Here is a 15,799-nt window from a genome sequence, read left to right on the forward strand (position 1 = left end):
CCGGTTCGGAGCGCTCTAACCCTAAGCAAGTCTCCCGCCCACCTGTCGTTTCTCAGAGGTCGACCGGACCACAGCTGGCGTGCCCGTCCCCCCCCCTTCTCTCCATCGTTCTCACCCTCGAATTCCGTCCCGCTTATCCGCTTTTTCCGATTTCCGTCCCGCTTCTGTTTTGTGACCGCTCGCACCGCTTCGACTCGCTCCGCCGGGCCACGGTTCTGTCTTGTCGCCACAACGTCCTCTCGCGCACCCAGCCCCCTCCGAGCTCTCAGCACCGTCCCGCGTCCTGCCGAGCGCGTCCGCCGGCGCCGACACACCGTCTCCGGCGCGAGGCCGGCCGCCGCCCGCCTGACCGCGTTGGCCCGCGGGCTTCACACGCCCGACGGTGGACGGCGCCGCGTGGGCGGGCGGACCTGGCCCGGCCGGGGCGGCCCGCTGGCGTGTGTCACCGCCGTCCGGGGGCGGGAGACGTCCGGGTTCAAGGACGCCGCCGCAAGCTAATCGACCCGCTGGCTGTCGTCGGCAGCCATCGGTCTCCATGGAGACCATTGTGCGAGTGTCGGGCACCCCGGTGTTTGCGGATTATGGTGTCATCGTTTAACGTCGGCCGACTTCCGTGGTCGATGCTTGCTTTGTGGGGAAATGTTGTCCGCCGGGGCATGACGACTCTATTTCCAGAGCGCCGTGAGGGTAGTTTTGTGCGCAGGTTGCACGAGACCGCAGTTTCCAGCTGGCCTAGAGTCGGCAGTAACGGGACTAGGCACTTCGGGTCAACTGGTTCTGGAGTCTGCACGTTATCACTAACCATCTTTGCACGGCACGAGAATCCGCCGATTTTTGTGTAGAAGCAGAATGATTCGCCTGGCCAGATGCTGGCTGAGGCACGGCACGGCCTGTCACTGGGCCGCCCGATTGTCAGCTATCCTGTGACGTCCGCTGTGTCGACAGGCGACGGGAACACGACGGGCGGCGGGGACGCGGCGGCACCCAGTCCGGCGCGGCCCGAGCCGGCGGCGGGGGAGCCGGCCCGGCCGGAGCCGGTGCCGGCCCAGGTCAGTGACTGGATCACCGTGGCGCAGCTGGCGCCGGCGCACGCGCGCTGTCGCTGCGGAGCGCTGGGATCGCCAGCAGCTAGTCTGCTGTGGCCAGCGCTGGTCACCTGCCAGCGCTCCTACCCCGAACAGTGCCGTTCACCTGTGGGCGCCCCGAGTCTGGACAGTACCGTTCACCTGTGGGCGCCCCGAGTCCGGACAGTAGCGGTCACTTGTGGGCGCTCCTTGTCCGGACAATACCGTTCACCTGTGGGCGCTCCGAGTCCGGACAGTAGCGGTCACTTGTGGGGCCCCGAGCCTGGACAATGCCGTTCGCCTGTAGGGGCTCCTTGCCCGGACAGTATCGTTCACTTGTGGGGCTCCGAGCCCGGACAATACGGTTCACCTGTGGGGGGCTCCTAGCCCGGACAATACGGTTCACCTGTGGGGGGCTCCGAGCCCGGACAATACGGTTCACCTGTGGGGGCTCTGAGCCCGGACAATACCGTTCACCTGTGGGCTCTCCTTGCCCGGACAATACCGTTCACCTGTGGGGGCTCTGAGCCCGGACAATACCGTTCACCTGTGGGCTCTCCTTGCCCGGACAATACCGTTCACCTGTGGGCTCCGAGCCCGTTCACGTGTGGGCAGTTCGAGCCACACGCTCGCTATGCGGCGTACTGTGGCCAGCCTTGTTCAGCTCTGGGCGCTCGGAGCACTCTTGCCCGAGCCGTCTGTCAGGTCGTTGCCGGCCGCCGCTGTCATTTACGTCCGCTTCATTCGGCCGGAGTGGTCGTTGGCGGCCTTCGGACGGAGGCTGCCGGTCTGACCGGGCCCGTGTAGCACGCTTAATGGCTCACTCGCAGCGAGGTGGCCGGCCGGCAGCTTGCTAACTAGAGCACGCCACCTGTTGCCGGGCACCGCCTCCGCCCGCTCGACCCCGCCGCGCCGCGCGCTGCCGTCTCCCGCGGCGCGAGGGCAGTGTACCCGACGAGCGGTATTGCCTGTGGTGCCGGCGTTACCGCCATTTCACGCCGTGGTGTTGAGCGAGCCGGGGGGGGGGGGGAGGGGGTATTTTTGTCTCGCTCGCGACCTCTTAGAGGTTGGGTGTTCTGACACGTGGTTCAGACCGCGTGGCTCGACCGGGCCGTATGCGTGTGTAGGGTCGTTGTTGAGCTCCCTCCGCTGCCGCATTGGTGCGGGCTGACGTGATTTGGATGCGACAGACGCGGGAGGCGGTGGGAGAGCCTGATCCAGAACCTGTCCGGAGACGCGGCCACCACCGAGTCCGGACTGCGCCAGAGGAAGCCGGAGAAGTGAGTGGCCACCCGCGGCTCCGGATGGGCACGTCTCGACACGCCAGAGTGCGCATCGCCCCGGCGCCGCGCGGTCGGCGCTGGTGATGCCCCGCGCGTGACGTTTGTCACGGCCGTAACCGGCGGGGACTTGGGTCCACCCTGTGAATGGCGGGGAGAGCGGAGCAGCCCGGTGGGGTCGTGTGTGTGGGCCGTGGCTCGAATGCTGGGGGAGGACGGGCGGCTTTTCAGACGCGCCCCGGCGAGCCTCGATCGTCCCAGCGGCCGACTGGACCTCCCACGTTCGCTCGAACCCGGCCATCGACCGAGCGTCGTCACATCTCTGACGTCACCGGGCGCGGGGGAGGGTCTGACGTCAGGCGTTCTGACGTCAGAGGGGTTGGGCCGGCCAAACGGCGCGGCTTTCGGTCGTCGATCGTGCCGCAGCCGCCGCGGAACCATGGCTCGCCCCGCGGCTGCAGGCCGAGTCGCCGGCCGGCCGGCCGTCGCCCGGCTGCGAGGCGCCGGCGGCGCTGGCCGGTTAACGAGCCCGCTTCGCCACACGGGCCGGCCCGGGAGCGAGCCAGCCGCCGTCCAGCTCGGGCGACGACGGCTGGTCCAGCCCGGCTGGCGGCGGCGCCTCCGAAGGCCGGTCGGCGACGGACGCTCTCCGATGGCGCGCCGTCGGCGGGTCAGGTTACGGAGCGCACCGGCGCCGCCGCCCGTCTGCTCTCATCCGCCCTGCTCTCCCGGCGGGAGCGGGACGGGCGGCGCTCTCGGTCGGGCCCGAATCACCGGCGCCGCCGCCTGTCTGCTCTCATCCGCCCTGCTCTCCCGGCGAGAGCAGGGCGGGCGGCGCTCTCGGCCGGGCCCGAATCACCGGCCCACCCGGCCCGGCCCCGCTCATAAACCGGGCCGCCGCCGGGTAACGGTCGTCTCGCCACCGGACGACGCCTGTTGCCGCCGGCTGGGGAGGATCTGTGGCCGCCCGGCGGCGCGCGATCGTGCGGTATGGCCGCTCCTCACCCGGGCGGGGCCCTGGTGGGGAAGGGGAGGGGATACCGACAGGTGGTGGGGGGGGGGGGGGGGGCAGTGTGATAGCTTGTTATGCGAAAGTTTAAGACATTGCAAGGCCTGTCGCAGATTGCAGCTAGTATGTCATGACGATGATGACGCTAATGTCGATAATGACGCTAGTGACGAATACTGGCGATGCTGATGCTATCATCGGCAGGTAATTTCGACCGAGCATCTGGAACCGGCTGTGTGCGGGGACTCGGCTGTGCTGTCATGCGCATCATCGCTTTCCCGCCATGCTTGTGTGTGTCTGCGTGAGCCTGGTGCCCAAGTGTCGGCCTCGCCCAGCGTGACGGTCGCCCGCGTCGGCGCTATCCCTCTGTCGCACGTCCGAGTGTGTACACACAGTTGGCGTCATCTGACCCGCACCCCCCTCTCCAGTCCGGCCGGCAAGTACCGGCTGGGTCGGGTGGAGCTGACACTGCGCTACAGCGAGACGCGGGGCGCGCTCGTCATCGTCGTCCACAAGATCTCGTGAGTACTGTTGTGTATTGTGACAATCATTCGGCGCCGTTTCGCAACAAAGTGGCTCCTGTGAGCCCGCGTTACATGGTCAGTTAAAAATGCGATCAAATTTGGAATGCTTTGTAAAGCATTTAAAGGGCTGCATAATGAAGTGAAACGTGAATAAAAGCATCACAAAGTTCTTAATGGCATAACTCTTCGCAGCTTCATGTCGGGTTCGCAAAAGCAACAGTTGGAAAATGGACAGTTTGTAGCACGCTCCGCGAGCCGGCCGCGCTCCTCGGCTCCGTCCGGCTACGTCACCTGTCAACTGAGCGGCAGATGTGGCTGGGCAGCCGGCTTGGCCGAGCGGGGTCCCAGGGTCTGGCTGTCCGATTCATCGCACGGTGTTCGGCCAAACAAGCCCGTTACGGCACGGTGGAGGCGGCGGCAGCGGAAGGCCGCAGCAGCGCCTGACGGTCGGCGGTGCGGCTCCTCAGTGGCGCGAGCTTGCTCCGCCGGCGGCCGGCGGCGGCGGCGGTTGCCGCTCCTCAGCGGCTCGAGCTCGCTCCGCCGGCCGCCGGCGGCCGTGGCTGCCTGACCGCGTCCGGGTGTCGGTCTGACGCGGTGCGCCGTGTGGACGCCGGCGTCGCGTGCGTCGCCGGCCGCCGGCGTCGCGTCGGGGCACCGTGCCGTGTCCGGCTCGGCGCCGTTTCCGCCGCCGCTCGGAGTCGCGTGCTCGCCTGTTTGTGCGGCCGTCGTCTCGTTAGCCGGATTAGACGGCCGGCGGCCGGGGTGCGGCGCCGCACGGAGTCGTGCATTTACCGCTGGCCGCGAAACGGCCGACGCCTCGGTCAGAGCTGGGGGACGCTGCCCTCGGCCAGAGCTGGAGGCACCGGCCTCGGCCAGAACTGGGGGCGTCGGCCTCGACCAGAACTGGGGGCACCGGCCTCGGTCGGAGCTGGGGGCACCGGCCTCGGTCAGAGCTGGGGTCACCGGCCTCGGTCAGAGCTGAGAGTGCTGTCCAGCGCTGCCCGCTCTCCTGACAGGTCGAGTCGTCCATGTCGAATCAACGGCTGTCGCCGGTCAGGTCTTCCCACACAGTGGTGCAGCGTGTGTGATATGGCGCCACAACAGTAACAAGCCGTGATGATGTCCGGCGCCGGACTGATTGGACGTCGGCCGCGACGCTGCTCTGAGGTCGGCTCCGGCGATTGTCGTCCCACGCGATATCATGACGCGTTCGGGGAAGGCTGGTACGGCGTTCGCTCTTCCGGGCAGACCCTGCCCACGCTGCCGGACTTGTGTCTTCTCTAACATTATCACCCTTTCTTGCCGACACCTTTCTTGCGATACTGTCATGGGACCAGAGGCGAAGTCGGTTGGTTGACAGCGACGGGTTACCCCGAATTCGTCGCCGGACCGCCAATCAGGGTCGCCGCGCGGCGTTGCGAAGAGTCGGCGCCGGCTGCTGGAGAGTCTCTCGGCTGATTACCGGTCCAGTGCCAAGTGTCCTTGACCTGGATCCGACCCCGGGCTGGACTCCCGCACACGCCAGGCTGCTGTGCCCACCGGCTGCAAGTACTCACTACGGCAGTGCACAGTCCTGGTTGCTCGGTGATGGAAAAGTTGAGTGAACAAACCCTTAGTGCTCTACGAAATCACACGCCGACGTTGTCCTGGAAACGCATTGACGGAGCGTCGATGACTAGTAACGGCGCGTCCACGGGTCGCGTGCTTTGGTCCGTATAATTAGATTGAGTTCTTTTACTGAGATGAAGAATTGAGTGTTCGCTGCTTGCACGAACAAACTACTAACAACAACAAAACTCCAAGTCCGTGTTACATGAAATTGACCATGGTTTGCCGCCGCAGTGCCTGTCTTCGGTGACACTAGCACACCATCGTAGGCCGTCAGCCGGCGCGCTGAGCGCCCCGCTGCTGGCGACGGCTCAGACCCCGTCCGGACACGCCTGTCCGCCATCAGGCCGGCTCTAGGAGCACGTGGCGCCTCGTCCGGACACGCCTGTCCGCCATCAGGCTGGCTCTGGGAGCACGTGGCGCCCCGTCCGGACACACCTGTCCACCATCAGGCCGGCTCTGGGAGCGCGCGGCGCCCCGTCCGGACACGCCTGTCGACCATCAGGCCGGCTCTGGGTGCACGTGGCGCCCCGTCCGGACACGCCTGTCCACCATCAGGCTGGCTCTGGGAGCACGTGGCGCCCCGTCCGGACACGCCTGTCCGCCATCAGGCCGGCTCTGGGAGCACGTGGCGCCCCGTCCGGACACGCATGTCCACCATCAGGCCAACTCTGGGAGCACGTGGCGCCCTGTCCGGGCACGCCTGTCCGCCATCAGGCCGGCTCTGGGAGCACGTGGTGTCCGGGCCGAGCGCGCGCCTACCCACCATCAGGCCGGCTCTGGGAGCACTTGGCACCCAGTCCGGACACGCCTGTCCACCATCAGGCCGGCTCTGGGAGCACGTGGCGCCCCGTCCGGACACGCATGTCCGCCATCAGGCCGGCTCTGGGAGCACGCGATGTCCGGGCCGGGCGCGCGTGACCGCCTGTCGGGTCTCGATGGAGCGCTATTCTGGGTCGCCATAAGGCCAGGCCGTTGCCCTGGATTTGAAGTAGAGCTGCGCAGTTTCAGCATCACGGCATGAAACCAGACATGCCTTGCGATATACAAGCGCCTACGATAATCAGTTGTTTCTACCTGAATGGGCATGTTTTGAGCCGTGCAATTGTTGCCAGCAAAGATCTAATATTTGAGACAAAAATCTATAATTAATTAAGATTTTTTGAGGATGTGGTTGAGCGAGTGTTGTACCCATAATATGCACCCGCGCGCAAAACTATAACCCCTGTTCCCGTGGCAGAACAGGCGTCGGGTGGGTTTCGACCGGGCCCGTTTGACTCAAACTGTGCAAATTGGATTAGCACGGTCGGGCCGGTGTTGAGTTGTGGCCGGAGCCGCCGTGCCGGCCGGCCCTGGATCGATCCCTGATGCCAGGCAACGCGCCGTTCGTGAGCCAGCGAGGCCGTCAAAACACGGCGGAACCGGGCCCTGGCCATGGCAGCGCCGCACTCGCGCCGGGCGCGCCTGGCAACCCGCTTCCCCTGGGGGCGCAATTGTCAACCGCCGCCACATCGGGGCGGGGCCCTGCGCCTCTTTTCCCCCGTGAAAACAGAACTGAACGGCCGGTCGGCCGGGATGTTAAGCACCGCCTTCCCGTATATAAACACGAAACGACCAACTCAACCCTGGCACAAACCGCCGTGTCGCCATTAATGTCCGGTCGCGAAACTGCGCCTACGGCTCCAGTTCTGCCGGCAAAATGATAGACATCAGTGACGGACAGATGGGCCGGCTCCAAACCCGCCTGATTTATCGGCGAGGTCACCACTTAGCCCGGGGCTATGTCCGATATTATCGAGTCAGTTGACGATGTTAGTCACTCGTGACCCGACTGCGGCGCTCTGTCCGACGCTGCAGCGCTCTCTCTTGCGCTCCGGCGCTGTGTCCTGACCTGACTGCGGCGCTCTCTCCAGCGCTCCGGCACTCTGTCCTGGACTGACAGCGGCGCTCTGTCCGGCGCTCCGACGCTCTCTCCTGACCTGACTGCGACGCTCTCTCCGGCGCTCCGACGCTCTCTCCTGACCTGACTGCGACGCTCTCTCCAGCGCTCCGACGCTCTCTCCTGACCTGACTGCGGCGCTCTGTCCGGCGCTCCGACGCTCTCTCCTGACCTGACTGCGACGCTCTCTCCGGCGCTCCGACGCTCTCTCCTGACCTGACTGCGGCGCTCTCTCCGGCGCCCCGGCGCTGTCCCCTGACCTGAATGCGGCGCTCTGTCCGGCGCTCCGGCGCTCTGTCCCGGACTGACTGCGGCGCTCTGTCCGGCGCTCCGGCGCTCTGTCCTGGATCCACTGACCGGGACTGCGTTGCGACGACGGTGGCGGCTGCGGGCGGGCGCCGTGCGTCCCGCGCCGGTCGCCTGCCGCGTCCAGACCGTGACCCGCGCGTGCTCGAGCTCTGCTGCACCGTACCTGTCAGACGGCCGGCCTCTCGGCCTGGGCCGCTCCTGTGGGGAAGACCGTGACCCGGGCGTGCTCGAGCTCTGCTGCGCCGTACCTGTCAGACGGCCGGCCTCTCGGCCTGGGCCGCTCCTGTGGGGAAGACCGGGGCTCGGGTCGGATCGGACAGAGGAACTGGACATGTGACTTCATGTTAAACGTGGTGAGTGTGCGGTGGGCTCCGCGACTCTCTACGGACGGACTATCCAGCTTGGCGAGAGGGTCCCGCCGAAGCCCCGTCGTGAGCCCTGCAAATGGATGCGCCGTTTGATTGCTGCTTGAAGGCCTTGTGTGCCGGCGCTTTCTTGCTTGGCGGTAACGACCTGCGCGACGTGGCAGCGCGGTCGAGGCTGGACTCGATGGCAAACGATGCCGTCGTGCGGTGATGTCGACTCCCGGGAAGGAGCGCGCGCTGACACGTCCCAGGGGATCCTAGCGAGCCTCGTGACCTGTTGTTTGATGGCGTGATGAGGCCGGTCTCCTGACGTACGAGCTCCTTTCAAGTAACCGGTGTGCGAACTTGCGACTGAAATGACGCTAGTCTTGCATTTGTTTGAGGGCTGTTTGAAGTGTCAGCTGACGTGCTCTAAGCACTTGACCCTGACTTAATGACGTTAGAAGGCATTATACAAGTGCGCAATTGTTCGCGATACGGTTTTTTTTACCGATGGCGTCCTGCGCTGATATGATCAAGTGACTCAGTTTTTAACACCGGGCGACGCAGCACCCAGCCTGCCGTTAGATCTCCCACTACGAACAGATCAGCGGCCCTCAAGCTTCTCGCCCGGCAGATCATTGCCGGCTGCAGGCCCGTCGCGACTCAATCGCTGACACTAACACCTGCCGGGCTGTCGTCTGGCGCACGGGCCGCCACCTACGCCATCGCTGTGACGGTGTGGCGGCGGCGGCGGCGGCCTCCGCGGAGCCGGGAGGGATCCATTACCGGGCGCCGCGCCGGCTGGGGCGTCGCCCCGCCCCCTCGGGGCCGTGTCGCGCCGGCCGGCCCAGCGCCGATGGACGCTCGGGTCCGCCGCCGGCCCGCTCGGCTGACGTCACCGCTGACGGCACGTCCGCCGCCCGGCAGGAGCCTGCCCATGCAGGGCGACGACATCCCGGACCCGTACGTCAAGACGTACCTGCTGCCGGACCGGTCCGAGGACAACAAGCGCAAGACCAGGGTGAGTGCCGCTCGTGCGGAGGCGGGGCTGCCGGCTGGTGCGGCCAGCCTGCGGCGTCGTGAGCGTGGTGCCGATAGGTGACCGTGCTCACGACACACACACGCCTGCCGTCACACACACATACGCCTGCCGTCGAGGCCTGAGGGCGGGCTGTAAGGTTCAGCGCCGGTCGTCTGGTGGTATCATTAAAGGGAACGCGTCACATTTGAAAATTCCGAATCAAGCATCAGATATGATAGGCCGTGCTCACTTACAACTATTGGTAAACTGTTACATGGAAAAGACTGCACTAGACCACACAACATTTGTGCCCCTGTGCCCCTCAATGCGTCACTGTCACGGTTGTGATTATACAAGGTGCGACTGTGTCGTCGTACCTCGTATAACGTTGATTGAGAGTCGACTGACGGCCGTTATATTTGGAAATCGTGCTCATGAACGCCAGATATGAGCGAATCAACAACTATATTTGCCTTGGCCGTGATCGCCACATGACCAATGGGATAGCAGTTTTTGAATGACGTTACTTTGGTGTTATGGGTGCCTGGGTGACCTTGAAATAATCTGCACGAAATAGTCTGTATGGCTTTGCGAGCGTGTAACTCAGAAACTAGGGGGACTTAGGTCTAAAGAATGGCAGGGCTGTGAACTGCACCGAATGATCTTCAAGATGGCCGTTCCAGTTCAAAACCCCATACAAATGTAGAACGCTTCCCGTAAAGCCGACAGCGCGACGTGCGTCAGCAGCGGTTCACAGTCTGGATGGACGACGCTGGAGCCCGACCCATTGAAGATCCTCATTTCGTATTCGCAAAGGCGGCTTGTCTCGGCTCGTTAGCGTCTCGTGTCACTTACGGAGGACCGTCGTGATGGCTGCGCACGAATGTAGCTGGCAGACAGTACGCCCGCGAGCGTGCCGGCCGTCTGTCTCCCTGCCGCGGTCGGCAGCGTCGGATGACCGCGGCGGGGTCCGGTGACGTGCCGGCCTGCGGGTGCCGCTCCACCGCCCCCCGGCCGTCTGAGCGGCGACGGCGCCGCGCGGACGGCCCGGCCCGCCCGCCTCGGCGCGTGGCCTCGCGGGGCGTCCGCCGTCGCCGCCGCCGCCGGCGTGAAATTGCGGCCGCTCCCGGCCGCCGGCAGTCTGAAAGTTGGCCGGTCGTAATATCCGGATTATGCGCGCGCCGTGGGCGGCCGTGTTGGCGAGCGGCTGCCGAGACCGGCCAGAGCCGGCCGTGGGAGGCAGGCGTCGGTGGGGATGGGGCAGGCCGCGGCGAGCCGAGCTGAGCCGGCCTGGGCGGGGCCAGCCGGATGGCATGCACGGACGGCCTGATTGAATTGAACAGCCGCGTCGCTGGTACGGGGTGACGCGCGGTTGAGCCCACGCTCACAACGTGACGTGCAGGGAAGGGCGGGAGTAAACCGCCGTTAAACGCAAAGGGTTCACTTGAATCATTTTCGATTCATTCGTTACAAAATCGATGCCGTGCTCGCACGGCCGTTGGATGACACTAGGTTGTGGGTGGCTTGGAGGAATGGAACTCTGGGCTACGTTTGTTAATGATACCGATCCCAATACCATGTTGGGACTTGTGCGATTGTCTTATGCGAACAAACGAAACTTGCATTTGTTCAGCCCAGTCATAATCGCAAGTCCTTAGGTGGACAGCATGTCTATATCGACAACGAAATTTGCAAAAATGGCCAGAACTTAGGTCATCTTCGCCTTGCTGCTTCAGTGCCAGTCTATCTGCCTCGACGTCTTTTTGCTAACGGTAGCGAATCACGCTTTGATGTTCGTAGGGACTGCCTTAACAGCTGACGACACGGACGAGCCACGATTAGATGAGCTGTGCATTGGTTTCATGTGTCCTTGTCCTTTGCGCAAAGTTAATTTTGCTACCAACCTTGGCACTACTTGGTGCTGGTTTGGCTAATCAAGGGTGGTGGCGTCCTTGAGGATAGACCTCACGGAAGGCTGCAAACTAGATATTATGTTAACATTGACCGCGAGCTGGTTATGCTGTGTTTTTGGCGTTGGTGGAAGATCACCAACGCTCCCATTCCGGTATATATTGACGTGACGACATCTTCAAACATATGTCAGAGCTGATGGGCTCATCACGGATGGGACTGACGTGATCGAATGAGAGATCTACGACCGCCAGGTAGTTGAAACTTTGATACCCTAATTTGACCGAGGCGCTTGGGTATTTTAAGCGGCCTGTGAGCACCTGGGCAATTCTGCCCCTCCGCCAAGTCTGACGCCGCCTGATGAGATCTAGCCTCTCCCGGGACGGCCAACCTTCTGCGAAGGTCTCGACCTCCCGGTTGAAGGCCGACAAGCATCCGATCGGGGCGGCCAGCCATTGAACCCCAGTAGCACTCCAGTAAGACGGCTTGTGCAGCGTGAGACGAGCGGTGCCGGGGCAGATCGAAGATCCGTCGGTCCGTATCACGAAAATGATGCCTTGACAACTTAAGCTAATGGAGCGCCAAACGTTACCGATGCGGCTCAGTTGCGCCGACAAATTTCATGATAGCGTAACAGGCGGGGTTTATTTGGTGCATTGGTGCGCTAATTCATTGACAGCTGCTCGAAATGGGGCTGCGAGTGAGGGCAGGCGTAGCACTTTTAATCGACGGCGTCAATCAGTGGGCGAATTATTGAAGGGAGGGGGGGGGGGTTAGAGAAAGGGAGGGAAGAGAGAGACAGCAGCACAGTCTGTCCGTCCCGTCGCCGGTCGCCACCAGACGGCGACACCGCGGCCAGCGAACGGCGAGACGCTGTGAGGTACCACCTCCCGCACGCGCCGGTAGCTGCACAGACGGTGTGAGGCACTTCCTGCCCGCCGCCGACACTGACTCTGCGAACCCCTGGCGTGTGTCCGGCCAGCGTCCGCAGCTCGCGGCCGTTTTGTTCGGAGCGTGTGCCGTGTCAGTGACCCGGCCACGCACTGCTGACCCCGGGAGCCCCTGGTGTGTGCCCGGGCCAGTGACCGCGGCTGGTGGCTGTCTTTTTCGGAGCGCGTGCCGTGTCAGTGTTCTGTTCACCCGCCGCTAACCCCGGGAACCCCTGGTGTGTGCCCAGGCCAGCGTTCGCGGCTGGTGGCTGTCTTGTTCGGAGCGTGTGCCGTGTAAGTGTTCTCTTCACCCGCCGCCAACCCCGGGAGCCCCAGGTGTGTGCCCGGGCCAGTGAACAGTGAGCACGCCTGCCGTGTCCCAGATGCTGAAGGACCAGTGTGACCCGGTGTACGACGAGACGCTGGAGTACTCCGGTCGGCTGAACGAGATGAGGATCCGCCGTCTGGAGGTCATGGTGGTCAGCAAGAAGACATTCGCCCGCAACCCCACGCTGGGAATGGTGAGTCAGCTGCAGTGTGCGGTGTGTGGTACAGGGCGCCGGGCTGGGCTGCTGCTTGCTGTTGCGGCTCGGCTCGAAGGCAAGCGTCGTCGATTCTCTTTCGTGCATGCTGCCGGCCAGGTGTACCTGGTCGTGTCGAGACCAGCCGGCCGTCGTCCCGACAGCGGTCGTCTGTCGGCGGTTGGCCGCGAGCCCGCTCTGTGCCGCCTCATTCCCGCCGCCCGCCCCTTGAGCAGCGCCGCCCAACCTGTTTCAGCTGCACATCGACATGAGCGAGATGGACCTGACCTCGGGAGTGACGCGCTGGTTCGACTTGGAGCCTGAGGACCGGTTCGACTCGTAGAGGCGCCCCGGCAGCGGCCGCCGCGCCGGCCGGACCGGGCGCTCCGGGACGGCTCGCCGGCCGCGGCTCTTCCGGCTGCGCTGGCGCCCTGCGTTATACGGACTCACTGTGTGTCGCTCTGGTGGTGGGTAGTGCTCTTTCTTCAGTCGACTGCTGCTTCGCGGGGCCTCGAGAGCTCCACGTGTCCCGGCGTTACTAACTCCGTCCCGACTGTGGTTGCGCTTTGTGTAGAATGATATGCGCGACAGCTGGATGCCTGGACATTTGCGGGACGTCACGTCCGCGGCGCTGATGTGACCTCTCATGCTCCGACTCCGCCGGCGACGGACGAGAAGTCCACCGCTGTCTCCCGCCCCCCCCCCCCCCCCCGCTGACCGGTCGGCCTACCGGCTCCCGTGCGCTGCCGGATAGCTGCTTCTGCCCGCTCTGCTCGGACGAGCACCTGCGCCTGCGCGCGGCGCCGGTGCGACTCTGGCACTGCCGGCGGCCACCGGTGGCCGCCGCAGCTCGCCGCCGCTCTTCGGCATGGCTCGGTGGCTGAAGAGGACCAGCTGACAGATCTGATGACGTCGCCGATCTGCAGCCGGCCCGCTGGCGTCCGTTGCCAACCCAGAATACCGCCAAATAGACGGGCATGCGGCTGATAAATCAAACGATCCAGTTGTGCTTGGTAGTTTTGCGCCGTGGCGATGGTGGTGGCCGAGTTTTGGTCCACGGCGGTACTTATAGAGACAAGTTGTCAAAATATGCGAAGGCCAGAGACCTGTTGATTTATTTGTTGTTCCATTGGTTAGGGCTATTGAAGTGACGGGTGATCTTGCGTGCTTTCGTCGGTGGTGCCTGATGCATACTATATCCGTACTCATGCAAATACACGCTTGGAGGACTGCGTTCTTTGAACATGTCCAGGACGAGGGTACTCAGCAGGAGGGCGACACAAGTCCGTGTCTAACACAGCAGCGGCGTGGGGCGCAACTGCGGGCACCTCCACCTCGGATGGCGTCACCTCGCTGCAGCTATCAACCGTCAAATAGTACTACGCTCCGATGGCGTGGTAGATGTAGATTTGCTGGCGGCAAACGGTCATTTTGACTGCATTGCCAGCGAGCTCTGGTTTACGCGACCAACGTTGGGCGAATCGATGACTGTATCGGCTTTATTCGCGGCCCCAAAGTGGACCGGTGTCGGCAAACCATCAGCGGATGAGGGCGTCCGGCAACGCTGCGCAGCGTGCGAGCCACGCTAATCCGCAATGCACGGGAGTATTGCGGGACAGTCGATCGGAGTATGTGCTGTGCGACCTTTTATCGCCGGGTTGGGTGACATTCCGACATCCCTGACTCCTCATCCTTCCCATGCGCGGGAATTTCAAGGCTTCTTGCTTCATTGCAAATTGTCCACAGCATTGCATTTGTTTGGAATGTTTTATTCAAAGCTGTTTTTTCATATATTTTTCTATATTTTTGTGCTTTACGTTAATGTTTCACTAGCGTGGAATTTTTGTCTTGAATGTTTTTTATCAGCGGCGATTTTAAACTTCTTTAAACAATCCTCGTCCTACGGGAGTTTTGTTCACCTTCGTCCTACGAGGGAAAGGCCTCAACAGTCGGAGATCACGCACGATCTCGAAAACTAAGGAGTCTAGAGCCTCGCGGAAAACGGCATTGGAAAGGTCTCATCAAAGTATTCCCCAAAATCTCAATGGGGGTCTTGAAGGCCCTGCTCATACGCCAAGGGCCAAATACATAAGTCACAATGTTGTGAGGCGGAGCTTACATCTGACTAATAAATACCGCGTATATCCGATCTTTTGTCTTGTCAGTTTCGTTTCTACTGCATCCCTCCGCTCCCGTCGCATTTGCTTCCTTCTTTGCATAGCAGCCGGATCGCTTTATGTAAGCCAGGTATCCAGCGACGGGTCAGCCGGCCGGGCGAGGCGTCTTAGCGCACAGGCCGCGCCGGAAGGGCAGCCGCGGATCCGGTCGACAGCAGGATCATCGGGACGAGACGTCCCGGCGGGAAGGCAGCATGTGGCCCGGGATGGCTACGCTTCATGACGTAAGTGCTAAAAGCGTGGGAGCAGGAGGCAGCCGGGCAGCGGAGCATTCGGCGGAGTCGTGTTCCTCGCCGCTCGCGTGTCCGCCGCACCGGGGTCGACAGACCGCCAGCGAACGACCAAAAAGGACCCGTGCAGAGCCGAGCAGCAGACCAGAGCCGATCCAGCTGATGTAACCACCCGCCCGTGGGTAGGTTCGGCGTCCGAGCCTGAGCCAGCTGATGTAACCACCCGCCCGTAAATAGGTTCGGCGTCCGAGCCTGAGCCAGCTGATGTAACCACCCGCCCCACGGGCAGGTTCGGCGTCCGAGACTGAGCCAGCTGATGTAACCACCCGCCCGTGGGAAGGTTCGGCGTCCGAGCCTGAGCCAGCTGATGTAACCACCCGCCCGTAAATAGGTTCGGCGTCCGAGCCTGAGCCAGCCGATGTAACCACCCGCCCGTGGGTAGGTTCGGCGTCCGAGCCTGAGCCAGCTGATGTAACCACCCGCCCCACGGGCAGGTTCGGCGTCCGAGCCTGAGCCAGCTGATGTAACCACCCGCCCGTAAATAGGTTCGGCGTCCGAGCCTGAGCCAGCTGATGTAACCACCCGCCCGTAAATAGGTTCGGCGTCCGAGCCTGAGCCAGCCGATGTAACCACCCGCCCGCGGGCGGGTTCGGCGTCCGAGCCTGAGCCAGCTGATGTAACCACCCGCCCGTGGGTAGGTTCGGTGTCCGAACCTGAGCCAGCTGATGTAACCACCCGCCCCACGGGCAGGTTCGGCGTCCGAGCCTGAGCCAGCCGATGTAACCACCCGCCCGCGGGCGGGTTCGGCGTCCGAGCCTGAGCCAGCTGATGTAACCACCCGCCCGCGGGGAAGCGCGAGGCCCGAGCTCGAGCTGGAGCCCCAGCCAATCAATGCGCAGCAAAACCCCATAACACTAAAACCTCGGGGCC

General features: G+C 63.4%; 1 protein-coding gene across 1 annotated transcript; it reads left to right on the top strand.

Moving 5' to 3' along the window:
* The first annotated feature begins 1,354 nt into the window (after window positions 1-1,354).
* On the top strand, window positions 1,355-13,160 carry LOC119109892 (extended synaptotagmin-2-B). The gene is made up of 6 exons (XM_037233643.1): window positions 1,355-1,359; window positions 2,255-2,344; window positions 3,782-3,874; window positions 9,008-9,101; window positions 12,325-12,462; window positions 12,719-13,160. Exons 1-6 carry the CDS (start codon window positions 1,355-1,357, stop codon window positions 12,803-12,805), a joined length of 507 nt encoding a protein of 168 aa, XP_037089538.1. The 3' UTR covers window positions 12,806-13,160.
* Window positions 13,161-15,799: the final 2,639 nt, after the last annotated feature.

The sequence above is a fragment of the Pollicipes pollicipes genome, unplaced genomic scaffold (assembly GCF_011947565.3).
Source record: "Pollicipes pollicipes isolate AB1234 unplaced genomic scaffold, Ppol_2.1 Scaffold_7231;HRSCAF=8579_pilon_pilon_pilon, whole genome shotgun sequence".
NCBI classification, from domain to species: domain Eukaryota; kingdom Metazoa; phylum Arthropoda; class Thecostraca; order Pollicipedomorpha; family Pollicipedidae; genus Pollicipes; species Pollicipes pollicipes.

Bases quoted from the DNA above. Each gene is read 5' to 3' on its own strand.
- LOC119109892 (XM_037233643.1), top strand. The intron at 2,345-3,781 runs GTGAGTGGCCAC...CCCCCTCTCCAG, and splicing joins CGCCAGAGGAAGCCGGAGAA to TCCGGCCGGCAAGTACCGGC. The intron at 12,463-12,718 runs GTGAGTCAGCTG...AACCTGTTTCAG, and splicing joins GCAACCCCACGCTGGGAATG to CTGCACATCGACATGAGCGA.